Below are 26,703 nucleotides of genomic sequence, written 5' to 3' on the forward strand. Positions count from 1 at the left end.
AATACAAAATATTAAAGGATTGATTTATTGAAACATTAATAAATAACACATAACACATGCCTATGCTTATTTCAGTGGGAAGTTAACAGGTACCTTTGGGAATGTCTGTACCATCTCTGAAAGGAAGCCACCCACATGGGACATGGTTACCAGCAGCGAGAGGCACTCCACGGTGCTCCGTCCTGCTGGGGTAGGTTGGAAGTTACCTTCAAGCTAGAGTGTTGCTCCTGTATAATCCTTTCTGTTGTTTTATATTAAATTAAGCACTCTAAGGGCTTTAAGCTACAGGCACAGTGGCTTCAGGTCACAGTAGAACTTCCCCTCCAGCATAAGATTTGTTCAGACCTGAGTTTTTGGTACATCTCATGCCAAAACTGACCTCTGTCAGATGGAAGCTGATTGTTACAGTCTTCAAGGATGTTCTGATCATTTTATTTTGTAATTCAGCTTTACAATAAAGAAATCATAAGAAGGAAAAATAATTCATAAAAAAAAAGAAAAAAAAAAAAAAAGGGCTTAAAACAAGGTTAAAATTGCCCCAGTAAGACAAACATTGAATTCTGTGATTACATTTTTTACAATATAGCTTGTATGAAAAATGCTTTTCAAACTATAAAAGATTTCCAGGAAGGGCAGAAAAGAGCTTTCCTCAGTAATCTGTAATATTTGGTGTGGATGGAGAATGAAAGTGCATCAATAATATGGTGAATTTCTAAGATTCAAATCTTATGCACAGGTTGTGAGATAACTTAATTCTTTAAGGTGAAGAAGTGTCTTTGTTTTCTCATTAATTTTAGTACACTTCCATTTTGTAGAAATTAAGACTGACATACATGTTTACCTACCTACACATGCACATCTCTAGCTGTATCTTGGTTAATAAATCCTCCATAAAAGAAAAAGAATCGGCACCAAAATTTAAGTTTTGTTCTCTAAGAAATCAGAAGGATAGGAGAGAAAGGAATACCAAACCTAACATTTTTCCTAGTGCGAGGGGGGAAGAGTGCACAACAGATGAGGGATAGGAGCTCTTACTTTAATTTGACATAAACTGACAAAAGAAAACTTGCAATGCACAGAGCTTTGTCAAATCTCAGAGATATACTTACAGAGCTTGCTTTCTTAAAAGCACCTTGTGCCTCAAGTATGGGTTTCAGTTACAACAAGCTGTAGCCAACAAGAATATAGCTATCAATCAACATTAAAAATATAAGGTGCAGCCTTTTCAGATGGATCCCTTGCTTTGGAGGGATCACACCTACTTACAAATACATACTTCACAGTCCTCTGTTACTAAGGGCTCTAACTGCCAGGATGTTACCACTTGTAATACCTCACTTACGAGCCTGAAGGATAACCGAAGCTTCCCACTTCACTGCTGAACAGTTTACAAGGAAAGTTGTCCCACATCGGTTTAGCAGCAAAAATAACCAGTTGAATTCCTAAGAGCTACACTGTATTTTTCAACAGTTCACGATGTATTAATTCATACTTCATTAGTGCTTTCATCTCATAGTACATAAACCTGTGGAAAAACAGGTAGGGATATTTTCATTGTAACCTTATTTCTATATTAAAGCGACAGCTTTACGTATTTTGCTTTTTCTTTTACAAAGATGACATTTTCTCTGTTATCTGGCATCAGCAAGACTAGTAATTCCTAAAGGCCCATCCACAAACAGGTTCCAAAATAATTAATGTTCATGTGGTTTTAAGGATGAAATTATTAGATTTTATTTGTAACCTAGGAGCAGCAAATCATTCAAGTATCAGTGGTGTTAGTCCTTAAATGTTCAGCTCAAAGGTAGAACAAATATTACTATAACAGAAGGAACATTATCCCAAATCCTGAGGTTCTCTTAAGAATTCACAATTCCTTTACTTCCCAGGGCCACCTTCTTCTAGCAGTCTTAAACAACATCATGAATTCTCAGTTCAGCTTTCTAGAAGAGGAAACAAATAATCTAGGTTAATGTACTCTCACATAACACAGTTTTTCATTTGTCTAAATACCTAAGTTGATTAAGGTCACACATGAAAGAAAGATTATCAGTCCTTTAAAATACAACACTGATTCAAGATTCCTGAACGTTTGCCTTAGATTCACAGAATCACAGAATGGTTCGAGTTGGAAAGGACCCTTAAAGGTCACCGGGCCCAACTCCCCTGCAGTGAACAGGGACACCTACATTACATCAGGTGCTCAGAGTCCCGTCCAGTCTGACAGTGAAATGTCCCCAGGGATGGGGCATCCACCACCTCTCTGGGCAACCTGTGCCAGTGCCTCACCACCCTTAGTGAAAAAAAACCTCTTCCTTACATCCAATCCAAATCATCCCTCTTTAAGTTTGAAACCATTTCCCCTTGTCCTGTCACAGCAGTCCCTCCTAAAGAGTCTTTTCCCTTCTTTCTTACAGCCCCCTTTAGACACTGACAGGCTGCTCTCAGGTTCCCCCGGAGCCTTCTCTCCAAGCTGCACAGCCCCAGCTCTCATAGGGAAGCAGTTCTACCCCTTGCATCATTTTTGTGCATTTTCTTTGGATGCATTCTTAAGTTAGGGAACAACATATAATTTGACAGAACTGGCAGAACTTAGACAAAGTATATAAAATACGACTAGGGATTCTGACCTGCAGGTTACATTCATTACTACTGTCTCCTGGAGTACAGGAGAGGAGCTTATGGTAAAGGAGGGTGACAGCACCAGACCACATCAGCACTTTGCATTCATGAGCTGCTTTCCAAGTGCTGAGAGCAAGCTGAGATATCCCCAGGGGTACGAGCGAGGCACAAAGCTTGTGCAGACTGGAGAAGGCTTTCTCACTGCTCCTTCCATGGAATCTGCTCCACAGTTTAATGCTGAGTTACCTCACAGAGTAGCAGAGACACCTGGCAACTGCTCTAGGACAGCATGCGTACTTTAAAACCAAATGTATGCGATATGGTCAATACATGCACTGTGTACACAGCTATTGCCTAAAAGCTTACACACCTTCAGAGAGTACACGCTGAAACTGGCACTGTGACAACAGAGAAGGCATTTTGTTTCATTTTGTCTCCAAGTGTACTGATCAACCTCCTCCCCTTAGCTACAGGAGATGAAACTCCCGATGGAAAAGTGATGCAGAAACAGTCCTCAAACACAGGAACCTTTCTTCGCAAACAGAAGAGAAAGGGACTGGAGCATCTCTTCTATAAGGAAAGGCTGAGAAAGCTGGGACTGTTCAGCTTGGAGAAGAGGAGGCTCAGGGGAGGTCTGAAGGGAGGATGCCAAGAGGGTGGAGCCAGGCTCACCTCAGTGGTGCCCAGCGCCAAGACAAGGCATAAAGCAAAACACAAGATGTTCCACACCAACATCAGGATACAGCCCTTTGCTGTCACGGTGACACAGCTCTGGCATGGGCTGCCCAGAGGCAGTGGAGTGTCCTCCTTGAAGATCTTCAGAAGCAGTCTGGACACGGGCCTGGGCACCCTGCTGTGGGTGTCCTTGCTTGAAAGGGGTTGGACCAGGCAGACCCAGGGGTCTCTGCCAGCCTCAGCCATGCTGGGATCCTGTGATTTTACCATTCAAGAGAACACTATGCCACGAAAACTTTCAATAATTAAGAAGTTATAATTTAAGCTAATTCTAGTAAGGTGGACACATCGCAGACTGCAGAGTGGCAGAAAAGAAAAAGCTCAGGACTAAAAGGTAAGAGCACACAATATTATCAGGTGCAAAGTATGTAGTAACCAGGGAACACTGATTTGATATTATGATGATTAAAAAATTGAGAAAAAGTAAGGTGAGAATACAGCTGTCCTTCATCTAAAGGAAGCCAAAGTAGACATTACAAAAATACCATTGCAAGTTGCTTGTAAACGTAAAATAAGAAATAGGTGACATGAGAGTCCATAACATATTTGACAGGACATAGCTGTCTCATGGCACAAGGTAAGTAGGAAGCCTAGCAAGAAAATGGCTCAGGAGGATACTGGGAGTGGCAGGGTCACAGAATGTCATGGACACACCTCCAAGGTATCCAGCCTTGACTACTTCTGTGCACTCTCTGAAATTGCTCTTCTGCATCACTTCATGGATTTAACCTAAGTCGTCTCTACTGAGCATACTACATAAAGAGTCATATTAACCAACAGGTTCTAACACTGAGACATTTTCTCTTCATGTCTCTTCCTAGAAGTAAGTCCCAGCTACTGGAAGGCACTGCTAGCTTCCAGCATCTCTCCTTGAGCATTTGTCATGAGTTTTGGGGAATAAACCACACGCCTTCCGAAGGTCACCGTATCACAGACTCTACTGCACAATTTGCTTTAGCTTTCTATTGTCAGAGCCATGAGTTCCCGATACAGGTAAGAAAACATTAAGCAAGATGTCCTGAAAAAAGCGACTTAGTAAACAGGACCCATTAAGCTCCCCGTTCTGACACGGAACTCATGGCTCAGATATACATGCATGCTCTTGCATTATTCTTACGTGCGAAGGCAGGTTTTTTAATGTCTAAATAACCTACTTCATACTGATCATCAACAGGTGAAGGAAAGTATATATGAGCCATTGAATGCACATCTTTACCTTCGCTTTCTTTGAAGATATACGTGCACCAACCACTGGGCAATAAACGGCCATACAATAGCAAAAGCTAAAACGCCAGGAGAAATTTCAAAGGGCCACCATGATGGTTTCTAAGGAAGACAGAAGAGAGTCCAGTCAGCAACCTGCACGTGCGTATACAGCACCACATCTGTACTTCACAAATGCTTCAAATGCTACCACACCAAATAGAAAAAACTGGTAAGACCAGAAAAAAAAAAATATTTGTCTATTCAATAATCTTTTCAGGAACAAATTATTTTTATATCACTTCATCAAGGAAGAGACAACATGAAAAGCACATACAAAAAAAGCCAGACACAAAACATTCATCTCATCCTTTCACGTTGCTTTTTGCAAATGGAAAAAACGGGATTTACCTTAACAGAGGAGGCAGGTGGATAATTTGACTGTAGTGTTGCAGATCTTGCCTTTAAATACAAAGAAAGACCTCATAAGTGTCAAAAAACAATTACACTATTTCTGCTTCACTAAATGAGAATATTTAGTTCTTCACGGTGGCTTCGCAGTCTGTTTGACAGCTTGAGGAACAGTTCTTGAAAGGAAGCTTTTCCTTGACATTGTTAAAAGCAGTACTACACTCAGTGCAACCCACCTTCCGTCACTTGGTTTCCAACTTAACCTCTCATGCTTCCATTAAACTTCAGAGCATTTTTATCACATTTCTGTATGTTAAAATATGAATCTGTATCACTGACTGAACCTCTCTAGTTTTTCAAGGCTCCCCCTGCCTATGCAACTTCAACTCCGGTCCAAATCCAGCAGGTGCGATAATGCAGATGAAATCCCAGCAAGTTAACTTGCATAACAAAGTATTTAAACACTGGTCTGTAATAAAGACAAGAAGCATTCTTTCAGCGTGCCCTAAGCTACAGCTATACAGTCTAACCAAGGAATCCATTCAAAATCTTATAGGCAATATAGAGAAAGAGAAGTACCAGAAACACTTCAAGCCTTTTCCTACATACTGTTGTGGTGCTTCCACAGGAATAAAGAAGTCAGCTTTCTAGGCCTTTCCTAATGAATGTGTGAACCAGAAGCTTCTTGACATTGCTGCTCCTCAGAAAATGAAAGCACAGCGTGAACTGCTGGGCAAAAATCTTTGACTTATTCTTCATATATTGCTTTAGTAAAAAGAAAGAAAAAAATTAATCTGTGTGCAAACACCAGATTCTTGAACAGCTAAGCTGAAGCAAAATTACAGTTTTAAGAAATCCTCTTCCCTGGCTGCCTTAGATATGGGGTGCGTGCATCTCATAGGACACTTACTGACATGGCTCTACAATGCTCAGGCACATCAAATATCAACACGACAAAGAGAACCAAGTATTTCTGACTGCTGGTTGAATACAGTTCTATCACATTCTGTCCTGCATACACTACTAAGTGTAGCAGTATTCCCACTGAAATGGAAAGAAAAAGAAACACTACACCAACAAATATCTACACTCTTAAGACTTCTGCTTGTCTTGTACACATGATGTGAAACTCCAAGGAAGTTGGATTACTTAGAAGGAAAAGAATGCTATGAGAAACCAATTTGCTAGCTGAATAATGAACTCAGAATTTCTGCCTGCAAACATTTACCAATATGGGAAATTAAGATAATTTTATTTCCTTTGAAAATGCACTGAAATCTACCGATGAATCCCATGGGATCCCACAGTACTATCATTAACCATGGAACATCTATGTCACGACTGCATAATGTGTACTGATAAGGATGGCTGAGATTAGTTGTGTAACAGAAATGAGCACAATGACGTATGGTTAATATCTAAGTTAATATGCATGGTTTTGTTCACAGGTACAACAGTCCTGAATTGTGTTCCTAACATTAGGTCACAAAAAGAAATTCTAAGTTGAAACAAACTACAGAATATAACAAATTTATTTGCAGTTTAAGAAACATTGTTTTAATCTGAAAGCATAAAGATACTCGAGGAGATCTAACAAAAATACAATCAACTTGCTTCAGTGTGTACCTGTGATGCTGTAACTGCCTCCAGCATATGCAACCTCTGCAGGACATTCTGCATGTCTTCTTGCAACCGCATCAGCACCACGGCGATCTGCTCGTTGAGGCTGCCCCGCGGCCCCCTCTCTGATCCCCAGCGCTCTCCATCCCCTCCATTACCCATCTGTCCACCTTGCGAACCGTCTCCTAAAGGATGAAGTCTGTGCCCTACGTTGGGAGGGAAGAAACGGATGCTTAAAACACAGAATTGGCTACCAGCTCTATTGAAAATGTTTGTTAGGAACACTTGTTCAATTTTGTTCCACCCCAACTGAGTGCTTTATTCAGGCAGCTCAAAAGTGCCGGGAGGTTCCTGCAACAGCGTTTGAGATGTTTCCCTGCATGAAGTCTTACGTAACAGAACCTTCACCTATCACATTCCCTTAGCTGTACACATAACCAAATGTGTTTCTGTCTGCTTGTAGCAAACTAAGTTGAATGAGAAAAAAGGGGAGACGGTTAAACTAATGTGCAGCCCTACAATATGTTCTTCAGAATAGTTTACAATGTAAGTGCTCCTTCAAAATTTTCTCCTTAATTTTGCCATTTGATGCCATGCAAAAAGACATGGTATAAATAAATGCAATGCTTTAACAACCAGAACAGATAGCATCAGCATAAATAAAAGGTGTGGCTAATACCCCAATTATATAGAAAACAATGTGTAATTGATACCTTTCCATGAGGTTCCCTGGTTTCAAATAGAGGTGTAAATAGGCATGCATTTAAAAATAAATACGCAACTTGTAAAGAAATTTTTTGCAAGCACAGATGGGTTTTGAAGATTACGCTTTAAGAAGGGTGGGTGCTACAGACAACAGCTGGATTTTAAGGTCAGCCAAAACTGAAGCAGCCGATTCACTTATTAAAGATCTCCACAACACAATAAAATTATTCTGTAATGATTACTATGAATGAAATAAATTCTTTGAACACAAAACTGATCACCACCCACTGGAATTAACATTTTATTAGCTACTTTTACTGTGAAGGACAGAGGCATTGTACAGTGGGACTGTCTTACTGAACAAGGCTGACCAGTGCTTCTTAGTCTCCTCTCACTTATAGCCATGAGCAGAGTAGAAAATACAAAAGCTGTGTGCAGTACCTCTCCCTCTTCTGACACCATAGAAATCTGCTTTTTCTCCATCCTTCTTCTCCTTGTGAGGGGCCCCATTACTGGCTTTGCCATCTTCTCCTCCACGCTTGACTTCACCTTTTTCTTGAACTGCTCCTTCTACAGCATTTCCCAGCTGCAGATTCCCAGCAGTTGTGCAAGCACGCCTTGGAAGATCAGCGTTTTCTAATAGGAGATGATGATCTACATCCAAGAAATGGGATGAACGCTTTAAAGATCCTTTAGCTGACGTGATGATCTCCGAGGGCTACAAATTAACAAGTAATTAGAGTCTGTAAAATGTAACAGTGAACCATTAAAAAGGAAGAAGCAGCATCTTTTCTTTCACTTTAAGAAAGCAGCTTGCTCTGCATTATGACTTTTAACAGGAACATTTGTTTTGCTATAGAACGTGCTTATGATGCCCAAACATTCTTTCCAAATTGAAAAGGTTAGACATTCACTTGAGACAAATATTCTCAAAACACTGAGCTACTTGGAATTACTTTAGACATTTTCTGCATACTCTCATACACTCATTGAACCTTTGGAAGATCTCAAAATGTTCAGTTTTCCTTTGGTTTTGCCTCCCAGACAGTGAAGAACTATCCTAAACTAACTGGTGAACCAGACTATCAAGAGCCATGTGCTATTAGCAACGTTGGGCTAACAGCGCTCACACTCACTGCAAAGAAATCACAGTATTTATTATCAACCTGCTCAATATTGCTTGACTGCACCCTGTATTTTTCACAAATAAAAGTAAATTCCACCAAGTTTTTCATTCAAAATCTGTGATACTGCAGAAAGACATTAAAAATAGCTGCCATGAACATTGGCCGGGTCACAATTACACGTTCTGCAAGAGGACTGCCTTGAAGTGCTACAAGCATCCTTTGTTCAGTGAAAGGACAAACTATGAGCACAACTACATGTCGAAGCAGACAGGGGAGCTCAGCTAGCTGCAGGTAACTCCATGAAAAAGGAAAAATAGCAAAAAAGAGGAGAAAAAGAAATGCAAACTGCTGCCAAAAATCCTGTTTGTCAAATACAGATCTGCATCATCAGAACTGAATATTGAGTATTTGCTACACCTTTTGCAATATTTAAGTTCAGTGAATGTTTTCTCATTTTAGTCAGCCTGTAGTTGTACATCTATACTTATTTCTACACACACCTATCTGAACTAAACTTTTCACATTCAAGTTGGGAAATTGATACCTATCTACCCACGCCCATGAAAGAGCCTCAAACAAGTTCAAACAGTACACAAGACAACTGGGAAACAACTTACATAAAAAACAGCTTGAAGCATTTCTACCAAACCACCTTTTGCAATAGCTTTCACTGCTGCACAGAATTCTGATTTGCTAAAAGGAAACAGATGGATAAGAAAACAATGCAACACTGCTTGCAGGCCTTTCTGATCCCGAGCAGCATTCACACAGTCCTCTCCTGAATCAGGAAGCCAGGTGTTTGAGTACACTCTGCCAAGCCTACACTGAAACTGGATCTCCAAAAGAGGTCCAAACCAGTAATTCAACTACGACCACAGTTAATACAAGCAACAATTCAGTGATAACTAAGCCAGTACAGTTGGTGCCCATCTTTTACATGGAAGTCAAAGATGCATGTTATGGCTGAAGAGAGTACAAGAACCCCCACAAATCATCATCTCCCATTTCTCTAGATCTAGGCCGCTTTCTTCCACTGGCCTACAGGCTTTCTGCTCAGGCTTACTCTTTACTTATTCTAAGAAACAAATGCAGGATTTATCAGTCCAGAAAATGAGAGCAAAGATCCACACACTACAGAGATGCTTCGTGATTCTGAGGGTCAGCTGAATTCTGGTCCCTACATACGTTACTAGACCCTGTTACCTGTGGATATAACCCTTACTTTCTTCATACCATTCCTTTTGACAGTTGTTTCTATGAGCTGCTGGTTTGGACCATTTCCCCTCACCTAAATTCTGTGAGGGCAATAATGTGGAGGCTGCTGGAGCAGTATCAACCAAGCTGTAAAAGACTGACAATAAAAAGAACACAAAATGATAGTTCAAATAAGAGAAAGGTATGTGTGTGTTATTTCATTCACCTCTGGATGTCCAGGTTCACCTGACAGACAGGAACCTATTTAAAAACAGGTATATTAGCTTCAAACTACATATAGGAATATTAATCCCTTACCTCTTCTAGTCCAAGTTGCTCCATCGAGTCACAATAAACTTCACTGTCTGAATCACTGGTTAAGTGCTGAGTTCCTGAGACCTCTTCAGTGCTCTCCTCATTTGCACCTGTATTTGAAGGAGGTATGCACATGTGCTTTGTAAATGTGAGCCAATCTTGGCAAAGTGTAAAGCAGTGAGTTAAAGTACCAAGGTGAGCTCCAGTTCACGCCCTATTCATCTACTGTTGTCATCCTCTTAATAAAGAAATTATACAAAGCGTTTGCTAAGGGAAAACCAAGCATCATACTGATATTTCTACGTTCTAAGATCAAAATTTTAATTTTTGTCTGTTCATTTCGCCCTCCTTCCTAATCTCAGTATAAAGTAGTTTTGAACAAAGTCATCAACTGATTTTCAATTGGTAGATTTGGACATCAGTTACGATAAACTGACATTCACAATATTTTCAGCCTTGACAAATACAGATATTAATGATCTTCATTTAATGACAAATTAGCTTTCAAATGCAAATAACATACACAGATAATACAATGATTTTAAAAGATAATTGCACTTCTGTATATTTGAGCCTCCCTCTGAATTTACCCCTTTTTCTGTAAAAGATGTTTAAAAAAGCACCTTATTTTAAACTGCTAAGAATTGACCTAAATTCTTAGTACTCTTACTTCACGTTCATACTACTGGAGGATACCACTTCTCATTTTTGAGTCCCAGGATTAAGATTTCCAAGAAAAACATATGTAAATTAGCACGTGATCTTGCAAGAAGAATACCTTGGTGATCACAGTTATTAGCTATTTCTAGGCTTGGCTCTGTCTTCTTTATTTCTTCCTCCACATTCAAGCCATTCAAGGCAGATTTGTTCTGGATTCCATTCTCCATATCTGGGATAATGCTGTCCTTGTAACAGTCATTAGCAACAATATTTTCCATATCCTTAGCAGCTAATGATTCTGTTTTCAGATTCTTACATTCTGTAAAAGAACAGGAAAACCTTGCAGATAGAAAGCCAGGTATATAACAGCTAAAAACACAGTTCTTAAAGCAGATAACTTTCGGATGGTCCATATGTAAAACGTTTATGCAGAACAAAACACAAAAATGTTTCTAGATTCACATTTGCAGGGATTGTTCTGTTACTGTAAAAAGCATTAATGTAACAGTTTAACTTGCATAAAGAGCAGCTGATGTTTAACACATAACTAAGCAATTCCACCATCGGTCCCTCTGACAACTCAAATAATTATCCCAATGTCCTTGGTGGGAAAAAGAACTGCATAAAATTCTAAATGTGTGATTTCATTTGGTTTTCACTCGACACTGTTACTACTCAAAACCCTTATGAGCCCCCAAAACGAATGCCATTGCAAGTTCTGTTTTCCTTTCTCTGAAGAAATGTGATTTTCAATTCTACTGTTACTAACAGCTGCTACAAGTAGCACTGGCAACAAAAAGGAAAACAATACATGATATTCCCTCAATTCTTAGATAACACTCTGACATAACTTTCTAGCAGTCAAAAAATGTATGGCAGTACAACAAGCACAGCATTCACAATCCTTTGGGACTTTCTGATACTTACACAGTTAAAAAAAAGAGACAAAAAACCTCTGGAAGAATCACAGCATGTTTGAGGTTGGCAGGGACCTCTGGTCCAATCTGGTCCATCTGGTCCAACCCCTGCTCAAGCTGGGACACCCAGATCTGGGCATCCACAACCATGTCCAGGTAGCTTTTGAGTATCTCCAAGGAGATACAATCTCTCTGAGCAATCTGTGCCATTGCTTCATCACCTGCACAGTAAAGAAGTGTTTTCTGAAGCGTTTCCAAGAGGCATTGGTCTCAGTGTAGAAAACATACCCTTTACATTTTGCTGGAGTTCTTTTTCTTCCTCTTCACGAAGTCCTTCTTCTTCTGATTCTGCTCCACTATCACTACTCTCAGCTTTTCCATTCACAGTCTTGAGATTTGGAGCAGAATTCAGGACGTTACTAAGGTCTGAGAAAACATTCAACAAGGAAAATGTGAGTATTTTAAAAGAAACTAACACACAGCTCCCCCAGAAATATCAGGCAGCTGCTGCAGAAAAGCATTTCCATATTAAAAGAACAATCAATGAATGCCAGTTTTATTTCTGTATGCTCTTCCTTAATTATTTTAATGTTTCTCTTCTGTGGTTTACCACAGAATGCCTGACTACTCATGAATGATTCTGAGGAAGCCTGCTGGAAAAAGACAGCACATTACATGTTACTTTTGCTACAAAACCTCTGACCAAGACTATTATCCACACTTCTGGTACAGCTACAGTAACGCTTTCTCTAGGACTGATATGGCCATTTTCTCTGAATCCAGAGATCACTATTTTTATAGAAGTTCCCTTTGGGGCTGAAATGCTTCAAAACTGCAAACTCTGGAACATTCCACTCAATTATGTGAGCAACCAGAGTCTGTGAAAAGGGAATATTCTATTAATCTCTTCCCACAGTGGTTTAAACAAAACGTGATAACAAAATGTATACAAATATTTATCTGACAAAGTGCACATGGAAGTAAGCACTCTGAGTTCAGTGAAAAAGATGGCGTAATTAATACACAGTGCATTTGTTTGCTTGTCTAATTATACAAATATATATATTATATATATATAAAACAAATATTAAAAAATAAAGTAACAGTTCAGCTTTTGTTTTCCATATCTGTGATCATTTCAAGGTTCCTGATTCACTCCATGTTCAAAGTATTGCAAGCTAAAGATTCTTAAAAATATAAAAAGGAGAATTTAAGCCTTTGCTACACCCTATGTAAAAAAAATATGGAGAAATACCTACTGATGATTTCAACCTTGTACATTAGCACAGAGTGAGTAAGGTATAAAGTGGACAGTTCCTAGACGCTCCCACACTTTACGTGTTGACCATAAGGCTGGATTCTGTCTGCTTTAATTGTCATCATAGCACTCCACAACTTGTACATAACTTGTATAACTCCATAACTGTGCATAACTTATATGTTCCCTTGATGGAATCTTGAAAGATTAATTAATGTCAAGCCTTAAATTAATTAGGCTTAATATTAAAGAGCAAAATAATATCCAATTATACCGGAGTTGTCAAACCAGCCCTGCTACTTTCTTTGCTGCATGTAGAGTGATGGGTTTTCTACTTAAATCTTGCAATGAAGAACTGATCTGCTTTCCCCAGTCCTTTAACATCCATACTGCTTAAAAAATAAAAAACAAAAGAGCTTTTATTTAGAAATAATGAATACGTTAAATTCCCTGTTCACCTCAGTCTGACTGTGAAATAAGCGCTCTACGGGCACCTTGCATCACCATTTTGGATTGCAATTAAACTTTTGTCTGAACGTAACTGGAAAAGCTATCACCTCTTTTGTGGACCACGAGAATATAAGCAATCACAAAGTCATTCTATTCTTCCTGAAAAACAGTATTTGAAAAAAAAAAAAAAAAAAAAAGACTTCATAGGAGATTCCCACCATATTCCCTGTTTATTTCTCATAAGCATCTTTTGCTTACTGTAAATCTCAAATCTAGAGATGTTTATCAGGGAACAAACAGTGCAAGAAGGATAACGTAACACTGACATCCTCTGCAGCACGAGCAGTAGGCACAGTGACAGCTTGCTGGCAATGCAGAAGCAGGCATCACCCTCTCCATTGAAATAAAAACAGGGTGGGGAGCAAACATGCAAGTGCCTTACCCAGCCGTGGGAGTGAACAGGAAAAACAAGAGTTGGAGACACATCCAGCCATAAAGGCAGGTGATTAAAAAACTGAAAACCTCCTCACCCTGCCCGACATATTGCAAAAAGTCCCAACCATACCATCAGTGTATTTCCTAAGATTTACTTCTGTTTGGTTTTGAAGAGGAACATCATTGAACATGAAAATGTTTTCTTAGTACTCTACTTCAGCTTGGAGATTATTAATCTGGGGAAACTTCTGTGTGCTACACTGCACCTATTCAAATGGAATCACAGAATGGTTTGAGTTGGAAAGGACCCTTAAAGGCCATCTGGCCCAACTCCCCTGCAATGAACTCTATTCATATCAGTTAATGCTCTGTCCAAATTTGGGTGTCAAGTCCCCAGACACCAGTATATATAAATCATGTTGATGGTTACTTTGATAATCAGGTAACAAGAATTCTTTTCTTGCCATCGTAACCCAATGTTCCATGCTTGTAGCTGATCCATGTAGGCTTCCTGTTTCAAGTTTATACAACTATGCTCTGCCACTTCTCATTCATCTAGTTTCACAAATTTCCTCCTTCCTTTTGAAACTGATGCGTTCCCATACTGTATTGCTGCAAGGAGAGATCATTTACCACAGGGGAAGGAGTACGCTTCAGGGCTTAGCTATGCTTTGGAAATCCCTCTGACATTTATCCCTTCATAACAGCCTTCCAACCAAAAGTCTCTTTGAGCAGTCTATGAAACAGCACCGACAGCTGATTTTCCATCAGAACTGAGCTTATAAGTAGTATTTTAACAAGTGGTTCAAAGCATAGATATGCATCCTTTCCGACCTGGAGCTGTGCTGCCTGACATAGCCTACGCTCACCCTTTATCCCTACATGAGACTAACAACATTCAAGCTGGTGTTTACTTAAACAACACATCTTAAAATGAGTAATAGACCTCCACTAGCCTAGATTGGTTTCACTAAGAAGCTCTCAAACGAGCAGCTCAGAGGACAGACTGCTGAAGGCAATGGCTTCTAAAGCTTCATTTATTTTCTGAGGGGAAAAAAAAAAAGGACAAAGGGTACATGCAAGCATTGAGAAGTCTAGTCTTCAACTAGAAGACTTAGTTTGCCTTGTTTCCTTTCACTCTTTGGACAAAGCTGCTCTACAACACACTAATGAACTGTCCTCACAAATAAGATGGTAAGAGGGCATGCCAAAAATAAAGACAAAAATACAAAATCCCTTAACTACCATTCTTTTAATCACTCTATTTGATCATCAGATTTTGCTCTATACAGTTTTTTTTTTTTTTTTTAATTTAGTCTTCCTGAACTTCACTATAGCAGGAACAAAGAAAGGCCTCTCCTTTCTCTTTAATTTACTCCAGATGACCACAACCCTTTTTTGTCCACATTCCTCTCTCTTCTTACATGTTACTCAAGCTGTTACATAAAAAGATATGACATTTTATTTTCATAAACAACAGTCATGTCTTTATTTGCCATTTACAAATACCAAAACAATCTGTGGATAAATAAATATTAAGAGCAGCTTCTTATACATACTATTAACTTGCAAGAATGCACTGGGGATTACTGACTTAATCATCCTGGAACTTTACGTTTTTCTTCCATCCAGTATCAATGGAGTTCTTCTCTATTCATACCACTGGTACTTACTCCCCAGAATTTTCAGGGCACTTTCCACATAAAAATAAGGTTACTGAGTTTTATTTGACTGACGTATGCATGGTTTTCTTCTTTCTCTGCTTGAGACTTGAGCCAGTAGAGACAACCTGCTTGTATTTTTGGACAGAGAGCAGCTCAGTAAGGACAGCAGCTGATCCGGAGGCAATCCCAACAATGGCAGGCAGTTCCATGCAATAAGGCACCAGGCACCCAAAGTACAGGGCCACTAGCACATGCAGATCAGTTACAGGGTGCATGTGCAGAGAGTACAATAACGTAGGCTTTGCCAACATCTTAGAAAGTGATCAGGAATAAGAATGAACGTGAAAAACAGCTGCTTCTTAGATTTCATATTAGCTCTTAATTACAGCAATTCCAAGACCCAGGATGTCCCCATGTTTGGTACTGCATTCCCCTGGGAGAATGAGCAGGATTTGCTATGTTCTCTTCTGTGTGGAAGAGATACAGTCAATATTTGGAAATTTTTTGTTGTGTAAGAAGTAGAGAGGGGTTTTATGTACTAGTGTGATGATACACGTAAGTACACATGAATATAATAACACACGTTTGTCCCAGAAAGTGCATCAAAACTCCATAAAGAAAACCAAGTTAGGCCTGAAAGCAACAGAAGAATCTATTTCTGGGTCACCTATAGTCCAGTCAACAGGAAAGTAATTCCAATCAAAAACTGTCTTGCCTTGTACAAGAAAAAAAAAAAAAATCACACAGGAAATAACATCAAGATTGTGTGCCCCGCAACCTGCTCTTAGCAACTGAACAGCAACAGCCTTTCACGTTGCCCATATTAAACATAGCCTCATGGATAACTGATGGCTCTTCCATGCATATTTGAGACTATGATTAAAGTAATTATTTTTCTTATAATAAAGTTGTACATAAAACACTAACCCACGCTCATTAGACACAAAAGCTATTATTGTTGATTCAGTTCCAGCATGAAACACAGTACAGTTGGGTTTGCCTTGTACAAGATGGTTTGGGAAGTAAACTGCTAAACTGCTGAGACAGAGGCTAGTGTGGATTTTATTTTTGCATCTATGAATATGATCTGTAGCCTTCATAGAATCTCAGAACAGCTGGGGTTGGCAGGGAGCTCTGGTTCCACCTGTTCCACCCCCTGCTCAAGAAGAGCCATCCGGAGCAGGGTGCCCAGGGCCAAGTCCAGGATTTTTAGGATCTCCAGAGAGGTAACTCCACAACCTCTAAGGGATATCTGCGCCAGCACTTGGTCATCCACACAACAGATAAGCGATTCGTAGTATCTAGACAGAACCTTGATTATAGCTGTTGCTTATCACAGGGGACTAGAACTGGAAAAATAGTTTAAAAAGAACTTTAAAACCTCTCTCAACACCCAACAGCTTCTCCTGCCCTACACCTGCCCTGCTTTAATGCACCTCGTCACTGTGGTACAGCCACCCACTCTAGATATCCCACTAAAGCACAGCAATTCTGAAGTACCGGGCATTGCAGTTATTTTCCCCCTTCTTACAAAGCATTAGGGATTCATAGCCATTAAGTTCCTTAAAAATCCTAGTGAGGAAAGAGGAAGGAGGAGGAAGGAAATTAGTTTAGCAAGTATCTTTGAAGTCAAGCACAAATGAGAAACTGAGCTTATAAAGCAAACAGAGGGTGTTTCACAAGAAGCCCACACACAAGCAGGAAAAGCATGCTACCAAATGCTTCATTACAAAGCAAATATATTAAAAATGAGATGAGCTCTTTGAGAAAATACAACAATTTGAAAAAGAGAAACTAATCATATGCAATCTACAGAAGCACAGCTAGAAAGTATTTTACATTTTAAGAGCAAGAAAAGTGTTTTTGAGAATTAATAATTAAGAGCAGACTCACTTCTTTCAATTGCAATATTCCCCCCTAAGCTTACCTGCATCCTGAACTAGAAGCACTGGAATGGATGCACTCACTTGCACCAACATCATGCATACCTCAGTGAATACTGTCTTCTAAGCTTAGCTCTCACATCCAAGCAACTGCTCAATAACTGTATCTGCCTGCAACTTCTGCCTCTCACACCAGGTGCTATTGAAGTGGTGCCCTGCATAGGCAAGAAAAAAAAAGCTACACTGCAATCAGCACTGCCCAAAAGTAGCCTGTCAGTCAGAGTAAGAGACAGTGTGCTTCAACAGAGCTTATTACAGTTGTAATTACAGCAGTTACAATGCACCTGGGAGCAAAGGGCTCAGAAGAACACTAAGCAGGATGACAAAAGTATTACAATGCTGAAACCTTCCTGTCTCCACAGTGCATAACTTGTCATTGCTGAAGGCAACATTTAGTCTTCACAAAGGTTTATAAGGAACACTTCTGCTCAGCCTAACAGCAGAGGGTCAACTTTATTTAGTGAGATTCACTGATATAACTGTGTTTTAAATGCTGGTCTTCTTTAGAAGTGAGCTGGACATCAGATTTCTCATTCATTTGTTAGCAAATACGTGTTAAGGCTGCTCTTCTAAAGCAGCAGTGTCCCTGTCAGGTAGTGACCTGTAACCTCTTCCACCAGCTACAGAGAAAAGGATCCTTCTTTAGCACAGCAAAAATTGCCCACTTTCTTCTGTAGCCCTAAGACAGATAAGGGTCCAGTTTCTCATTTGACATACTGTATTTCATGGACCTGAATTAGTCTTTTCCCCCACCTACCCCCTTTAAAATACTTTCTACCTGTCACAAAACTATTATCTGAAGAGCCTCAGCTTCTCAGCCACAGTCTGAGCTTTCAGAACATTGCCCAGGTTATGTACTCTTGAAATATTCCTCAGACCTACATAGTCTACTGGACAAAACTATGCTCCCCTCCTAACTCCTCTTCTGATTTCCCACAGGTATGGCACAGACCAAGCCTGGGGATTGTAACGTATAAATCAGGCAACTTTCTCTTAGCTGCCATTTTAATGTTGGCATGTGAAACACCAGGGTTGCTCATTAAGGTGAGCCACAAGCTCTGTTGACTCAGAAGACATTATTTCAATGGTTTGCATTTAACATTAACAGAGAAACCACAAGGAGTAGAAATTTAATTTTAAAAGGCTACACTTCTGTTGAGAGGCCAATAACACATCAGATGCATGTTGCCTGGTAGCAGATGTTGAAGCAAGATGATATTCTTTATTGATGACATACTTTTTAGGAAGCAGCATGCAATTCTTACATAGACGGATAGTCATTTTCACTCAGATAAAAGCCTGATGGAAAAGCAAGAGGCAAATCTTCATTCAAAATGGGCCAAAAGAGAACAGAGTACAATGAGTACAATACAGAAAAAAAAAAAAAAGAAAAAAAAAAGACTAAGAGAAGGGGCCCAGTTTCCAGGACATAAGAATTACCTGCGCCTTAAAAAACGACAACAAAAAAACAACTTCCAAAATAGAAGCTATACAGAGCAAGGGCAGAGGAGACTGCAAGAACTAACACAAGTAAAAATAACAATGATCCATTTTTAAGAGTACTGTCACCAGTGTCTCACCACTTCAAAGCAAACTCGGGCAGAGCAGCTTAACTCCTTAGAATGAATCTGTGAGAGTGAATGTAACCGTGTCTCCATACTCCTATGGAATATTTTAAGACCTGCACTATGAATAATACTGATTACTTGAAGTTTCACTTTCCATCATGGAAGCATTAAGAGCACTGAAGAAAGCATTTCAAAAATCCTAAGTGTAAATGTAACATTCTATGATAAAACAATGGAATTCTACAAAGTTGAAGTTGGCTATTCTATGTCAATTTTACTTACACTGCCTTGTGCTTCATGCTGAATCTTCAAACTATACCTGTTTCAGTAATAAACTTAAAAGATAAGTATCCTAACTTTTTTCTGCCTGAGTCTTTTTTAAATAAGGCACTTGTGGCACTTTGCCATAGACACCAAGTGTAAGTAAATCCTTATTACACAGCTGACTGACCTGAATCTACTGATACTCTTAAAATCTTGCCTATCAATCTAGCTGTCAGGCAAGCTCATTAAACTCCTGACATGAACTATGTGCAATCCTAATCTTAAAAATTACTGTTTCAAAGCAGCCACTTGAAAACCTCAACCATTACCCTTAGTCAAATGGAATGAATAACTATTTACCTCCCTCTGAGACTCCACACCAAAACCAAATCAAAACTGTGTTTGCTTAAGAAGGGGAAAAGGCCCACATACAAAAGACACCAGTCATTGCTGCCTGTTAAGCACATCAAACTATCATTTGTGCAACGGTTCTAGAGCTGTTACAAGTTTTCTCCTTTTGCATTTCAACAGTTTTCACTGAAATGAAGACAGTTCAAAATCACTAAGGCTTATATCACAACCTTATGAGCACACTGCCTCTAACAAAAACCATTACCAAAACATTTTTACAATGGCATTGCCAAATTAAAGCACCACATTGATTTTTATGCCACACTGCTAGGTTTGCCACTTGTTGGAAACATAAAGTGGTTAAAAAGATACTCCCCTTGTAAATTTGAATCTCAGAAAGTTACCTGAAAGTTTCAAAATTCATCTTGTATTCTGAAGGTGTTATGAAACCATGATTAACAAAGCTGTGGGTTTTGACTCGGGAAGATTTTTTTTTTTTTTTTAAAATAAAATTTAGATGAGATAACAAAGCTGCATTACTGCGTAGCAGCATGCATTTCCAACAGTCACTCCTTTTATGAATGAATAGCAAGAGCTAGATTTGGCTTTAAATACGCTTCTTTCCTCAGGAAGAGTTTTCCTTCAGCAGCTCAGAAAGCACGTAGATAACGACTAAACACACAGCTTCCTGGATCTAACTCTATTTTTTAATAGAAATAGAAGATTCAGCCTAACGAGGTGGCAAACCCAGAAGTCACAAGTGTTAGCAAAAAATTACTACAGCACCAAAACAATGGAAGAGATGGACTTATCCATAATTTCTTATTCCTACCTTCCAAGTATTTAGATACTTTCTCCATTCGAACTGCCGTATAGTAGAGAGAATGAACAGAAAGATGCAACATTTAGCTTTAAAATCACTTACAGAAAACAAGCACCTTCCCCCCTACCCCCCCAAAAGCTGGAGTTGTGATTATTAATAGCACAAAGGAAGTTATTTGTTCGAACCTGAGGTTAGGCCAGATCCTCTGTTCTTTTTATCTTCCACTATTTCATAGAACGGGCCTATTACTTGCAGTAATTCTTCAACTTTGTCCGTCATTGGCATACTCTCAAGTATCTGCACAAGTCCAAAATATGAAGTACCTCATGAAACAGCATTTCAGTGATTCATCCATTTCAAATAATTCTACAAACTGTCATCCACTGACAAGTTAGTAACACTTCACTGCATTTCTCAATATATTGTTGTGATTTATTTATTTTAAAAAATTTATTTAAAAAACTCCACAACATCATAAACCAAACCTAACAAGAACCCTAATTAGCTTTATTAACTTTTTGTGGGCAAAGACAAAACAGTAGAGCTCACGTCCCACTAAGGGACAGCTATAGCAAAGTGTTAGCAGACTTTGGAACCCATTATTTCAATAATTTCAAAGCAAACCAACTCAAAGTTCATCAGGCTGCTGTTATCTGATGTGGAAAGGCAATCAGTAAAAATAAATCACAAAGAAAATAAAACTGAAAGAGTTATTTGCCAGAGGATTCTTCTGGTTGGTCAGACCCTGTCATCTTCAGTGGAACCTAAGGCACAGACAAAAGTACTCTCCCAGGTCCATCTGAACCTCTCTCCCCAACCACCTCCCCCCCCTCCCCCCCCCCCCCCCAAAAAAAAAAACAAAAAAAAACACACCACAAAATGGACAGAATACAGCAAAGCAAACTGCCACCTATGGTACATTCTCTCCTTCAGAAGGGCAATGGAAAGGAACAGATTGGAGGAACAAGTTGCCAAAGAGCATGCATCTCACACAAAAGCACCAAGCACATCGCTCAGAAGCAGAAGCAAATGCTACTCCTTCACAAAGCAGAAGCTCCAGGCAGGCTAGCAGGTAACAAGCCTATTCCAAACCAGTCAAATACACCAGGAGACAAAGATACTATCAAAATGCAATTTCACTGATGCTTCTGACCTATTTAGTGTACATAATTCATTCTATATTTGTAAGTGAGAAATGCTCTGTGCTCAGCTATCAAGCTAGAAATGAACCAGAAACAGGAAAGGCTTGTATTTTCTTAAAAATGAGAAACAACAACAAAAAAACCAGAATTGATAGAAACAAGAAAACCTCTCTACAGCAACAAAAATGGCAGGTATTTACATTTGTCAACTGAACCATAAGCCAACAGCTTTTAGGCAAGAGAAAAAAAAAGAAAACAGGCAAGACATAAATGAATTCTAGATTGCTGATTTCTTTGGGTGCCAGTTCACATATGAGTATTCTTGTTTTAAATTAAAAACACTGTAGTGGTTTCTATGCTATACAATAATTTACTTGAAGTATAAGTACATTAATCTAAACAGTATTACTACATAGAACTTTCAGAAATGTGACTTGGAACAGATATTTATCTTAAACAAAATGCACCTGAGCTCACACTCAGCAGGGACTAAGAAGCTGGATGGCCACTCTGCACCTCAACATCTCACCCACACACCTTCCTCAACAACTGCAGTTTTCAGCACTGCCACTTCAGAATCATAGACTCACAAAGTTGGAAACTATATCTGCAAGATCATCCAGTCCAACCGTCCTCCCACTACTATTGCTCCACCAGCACTAAACCACATCTCACAGCTTCTCATCCAGACGCCTCTTGAACACTGCCAGGGGCAGCGACTCCACCACCTCCCTGGGCAGCCATTGCAGTGCCTGAACACTCTCTGAGAGAAAAAGTTCTTCCTTATGTCCAACCTAAAACTCCTCTGGCACAACTTGTGGCCATTTCCTCGGGTCCTGTTTGTTGCCTGGGAGAAGAGGCCAAACCCCTTGTCGTCACAACTCCCCTTCAGGAAGTTGTAGAGTGCAGTGAGGTCTCCCCTGAGCCTCCTCTTCTCCAGACTGAACAATCCCAGCTCCCTCAGCCGCTCCTCATAAGACTTGTGCTCCAGACCCCTCACCAGTTTCGTTGCCCTTCTCTGGGCACATTCCAGGGTTCCAGGGAAAATAAACCACCAAAGCCACCAAACAAGTAATAATGTTAATGCTGTGAATGGGTCACCTGACACGTGCAGCCTAGGGTTACATCCCATGGTGGTGGAATGGGGAGAAACATAGCAAGGGTACATCCTTAAGTTACATCAGTATCCAGATGTCACCTCCCAACCTGACCATGGATATCTATGCAGCAGCAGAGCACCTGCAGTAACACCACGGAGATGAGTGTGGTACTGATAGAACAATCCAGTGGGCTTGAAACACACTTCTACTGATGTTTCAAGTAAAACAAATCAGCCTAGAAAAGCTAAAGCCAGCATTTCAAGTGACAGAGCTGAAGCAGCAGCAATGCAGAGTAAACAGATCCCTAGTTTCAAAACTGAATGAGGCAAGAAGTCATTTGCTCTCCAATCCTTACACGTGATCCCTACAGAGGCAGAATATTTGTGCTTCATTTGGGTCAAGTAAGCAGGCTTCCTCACAGGAGACTCACTCAGGCATTTGTTCAGTGCAAACACAACTTCACCTAATTTTCAGCATCTTGACAAATCAACTACTGCATTGAAGACAGCAAGTGCACTACTGATGTGTCACTGCATTTCAAAAAGGAGATTTGAAAGGAAGCACTAAATCTTGTGGTCTGCATTCAAAAGACACTTAAAATTTAGAGGGGATTTTTGTTTTTAATTTACCTAATTAAGATAAATAACATATGGCCTCTTCTGTTTTCTGGAGGTGCAGTAGGGTTATGTTGTTTGTTTGCTTTAAATTTTTCATTTAGAAGCAGCAACAGCACTGCTAATGAGAACAAAATAATCAAAATCACAGATAGAAAAAAATAGTTGTTGAATTCCAGCTCCATACCAAGTAAAGGTTTTTTGCTATACCAATTATCAATCGTGCCAAGTATTCCAGCAAACACTTAAGATTATTAAAATACTGTCCTAAGAGGAAAAACAAGTGTATCCAGAGTAAAACTTAGATTTCCCTTGCCTTGGTGTTAACCTCATTTTAAGTTACAGATACATCTTCATCCAGAGCGACTATAAAAAAAAAAAGAAAAATATATATTTAAACTGGAAAGGCTACCTGAAGTAGATACAGTGTAAAGGATTGCAGAGCAAAGGGTTACTCAGGAAAAGACAAGAGACCTTCATTCTGAACATCTACCTTAGCTAATACTTCAGTACTACTTTAGCTCTGTTACTTAAGCTTCATATCAACTAGAACTCTTGTTTTTCCCCCAAACCAACCCAAATCCAGTAGCTTTGAAGGAAACTACAGAGTTTTATTTGCCCCACAGGCCAAAAAGCATACTACTAAGGCATAACAGCTCATAAAAGGAAGAATTCATTTGGAGCTCTGACAGCATTCACTGAGAATCCCTTCACATTTCCTAGTTCAGCTCATGGAACATTTTGTTCTAAAAGATACCTTCCACTTGTTACGAAATTTACCTTTTTCATTTCTTCAACATAAGCTATCATGGCTTCCTCTTTGGACATATCTCCCAGGGCACTCCAAGCATCCCTAGGAAAGAAAGTCACACATCTTCAGAGACTCAAAGGCCCACAGGATTTTTTTTTAGCCTTAAATAGGCCAGTTATACAATGCTCAAAGTTTCTCTCATACAAGTAAAATGTTTAAAAAAAAAAAAAAAGTAACAATAATAATAATAATAATAAAAATTTAAACTGCAAACTGCTATTGTATTCAAGTTTGTAATTTGCTAAGATAATTAAAGCAGTGGGACATACATACAGAAGAAACAAAATGAACAGCCTGGGGACTAGCTAATCAACGATGATCTTGTACCCAGTAACGTTGTTTACAAGTCCAGATATTATGAAAAACACATACTTCCCTTTCTTTTGACTGACTTAGGGTCCTTGACAACAGGCAAAAAAAAAAAAAGCCTAATACTCAGCTGGCACCTACAAATATCTGCCAGAACAAGTCATAAGTTGGTCAATAATAAGTCAGAATAGGCTACAACAAAAGTGTGCCGTCCTTTGCACCTGAGTTCAGTAACAAAGGAAAGACGCACCTGTCCAAAAGGCAAATAATTTAATCATTGCCTCCAGCTACCACCATAGTTAACTCATGACCTAAAAAATACCCAACTTTCCAGTCCTGCAACACAGAAAATGTCAATCAAACTTTTTAGCATTGCAAAAAGAATGCCAGAACACAGGCTGAAATAAAGCATTTCCTTACCCAGAACTGCACTCGATTTGACACTATTCTTACCTTTTGCCAGACTACTTGTCCCACTTACAGCAAAACCCCAAGGCTGGGGATCACATTTCAGCCACAAACAGCCAGATGAGTGGGAGCTTACTGTCCCAGTCATGCAAACACACCTTCCCCCCATTTCACAGATCCCAAGAAGACCCTGACCATAGAGACAGCAATAATAGTTGCTTTTCAGAAAAAAACTATTAAAATAACTTGATTAGGGGAGTGTTCATACAGGTTCTCAGACAGATCTTCACAGTGCTCAGAAGGCTTGTAGTCTAAAAAAATGCTATCAGCAGCAAGTCCTGTCACTGAGCACGTGAACCAGGCACAAACTAAACCTACCCCAAGAGCTTGAAACTGTAGCAAAAGCTTTTAGTGAGCATCTGTGTACTTCATGCTCACATTATATAATATAAGAAGAAGAATTTCAGACACTGTTCTACATTACACTGTGTAGACTGCCTAGCTTTGTTCTACAGGGTGGATATACAGTGTGGAAACATTACAATGGTTTATAACTCCTCGAAAAAAATCATCTGAAACATAAGAAGGAAAACAAAGTAACAGAGATTAAAAAAGAAAATGTAAAATAAATAAATAAATAAATAAATAAATAAAATTATTCCTTCAAGAACTACTCCTCTTAACACCTCCACCCAAGTATAAAGAAAAGTCATGAAAAGTTACCATTTATATCTACCAATAGGATCCCAAAATCCAGGTCTTGGAATGTTACAGGGTCCTTGTGTTGCCTGCTTATAAAAGCTATAGAACTTCAGCATCATTTCATTTGTTGGCTGGAAAGAACCTAGTGAAAGCATTTTAAAATACAGTTAAAGTATAATCAAGTATGTTAGCAAGTATTTTGCAAGCTTAGTATTTCTGTCAGACAATAGCCTGCAGTTTATTCCAGCTTCATTCACAGCAGTGCAATTTAAGTCAATGAAAAACATCTTCACTTCATCTAACTGGAGTCAGCCACACTGACAATATTTACTTTACAGAGAGCAAGCTGCAGATTAAACAAGGGACTATAACCTTTACTGCTTCTAAGGTCAGAATCCACAATTAGCAAAGACTAACAAGTAACAAAGAGCAAGGCTCCTTTCACTTAGTTTAAAGGGGCAGATTCCACTTCCAGTAACAAAGTATGTCACAGGTCATTTTCACATGGCAAACAGGAATCTACCAAAAGACTCCAGAAAATAGAACAACAGTAACTCCTCCTGCATTGCTTTTGTTTACTTGTTATTTGACAGGACTTCCAATCACAGCCTCATCGCTCTTCCTTGTTTTCTTCTCTTCCTTCACAGAACAAAGATTTGTAGGGGTAGGAAGCGCAAACACAACACTGCAATAACTGGCAGAAAAAATTCATACTTACTCCTTTAAATCAAATATTCTGGGGCTGGATTTTTGTCATTAAAGGATGCCAGCAACAACCTTTAGTCCCAGCTCTTGACAAACCCATCTTTACTTATCACAGCGACCAAAAGGATACATTTTGACGTTTTGCTCTGCTGTTTCGTTAAACCTCTCAGCAGAAGGATCCCATGTGACATCAGCTCCCAAGCTGCCAAACCAAGTCAGGACCTGAGGAAGGCCCTTCCCCAGCACAGAGCCGCGGGCCAGCGGGAAGCCGCAGACCCCTCCTTCAGGAGGAACTTGTTTCCCAAGTTCGAAAGGTGCTATTTCAGACAGGACGGGGCCCCGCTCCCCCCTCGGCCCCCCGCCGCACGGACCCCAGCCGGCCGCGCCCGACGTCCTCAGGCTGCACTCACCATTTTTGGGCAGGCTCTGGATCACCTTCACGGCCGCCTCGAACCGGGTGGCGTGCACGGAGCCGGTCTCCGCCATCTCCGCCTCGCGTCCCGTCCCGTCCCTCGCCGCCTCCCGCTCTGCCACCGCGCCGGGCTGCGTCGGCGGAGCGGGAGCAGGTCAGCCTCCCCCGCCGTGCCGCCCGCAGCACGGGAAGGGGCAAAGCGCCGCCGCGCCGCCACCGCGCCGCCACCCCACCG

At 39.9% G+C, this 26,703-nt stretch overlaps 1 protein-coding gene across 2 annotated transcripts; it reads right to left on the reverse strand.

The window, feature by feature from the left end:
- Positions 1-2: 2 nt before the first annotated feature.
- Positions 3-26,703, reverse strand: ACBD5 (acyl-CoA binding domain containing 5). 2 transcript variants are annotated; one of them, XM_048950912.1, is made up of 13 exons: positions 26,467-26,703; positions 25,373-25,493; positions 23,902-23,974; positions 20,451-20,562; positions 20,275-20,307; positions 11,798-11,935; positions 10,711-10,911; positions 9,936-10,042; positions 7,738-8,014; positions 6,598-6,797; positions 4,972-5,022; positions 4,574-4,683; positions 3-1,943 (listed from the first exon to the last, which is right to left on the reverse strand). In XM_048950912.1, exons 1-13 carry the CDS (start codon positions 26,540-26,542, stop codon positions 1,931-1,933), a joined length of 1,512 nt encoding a protein of 503 aa, XP_048806869.1. In that variant the 5' UTR covers positions 26,543-26,703; the 3' UTR covers positions 3-1,930. The 2 variants fall into 2 exon arrangements, with proteins under 2 accessions (XP_048806869.1, XP_048806870.1); XM_048950913.1 differs by lacking the exon at positions 20,275-20,307 and having other exon boundaries at positions 26,467-26,702.

This window comes from Lagopus muta, chromosome 7, assembly GCF_023343835.1.
Source record: "Lagopus muta isolate bLagMut1 chromosome 7, bLagMut1 primary, whole genome shotgun sequence".
Taxonomy (NCBI): Eukaryota; Metazoa; Chordata; class Aves; order Galliformes; family Phasianidae; genus Lagopus; species Lagopus muta.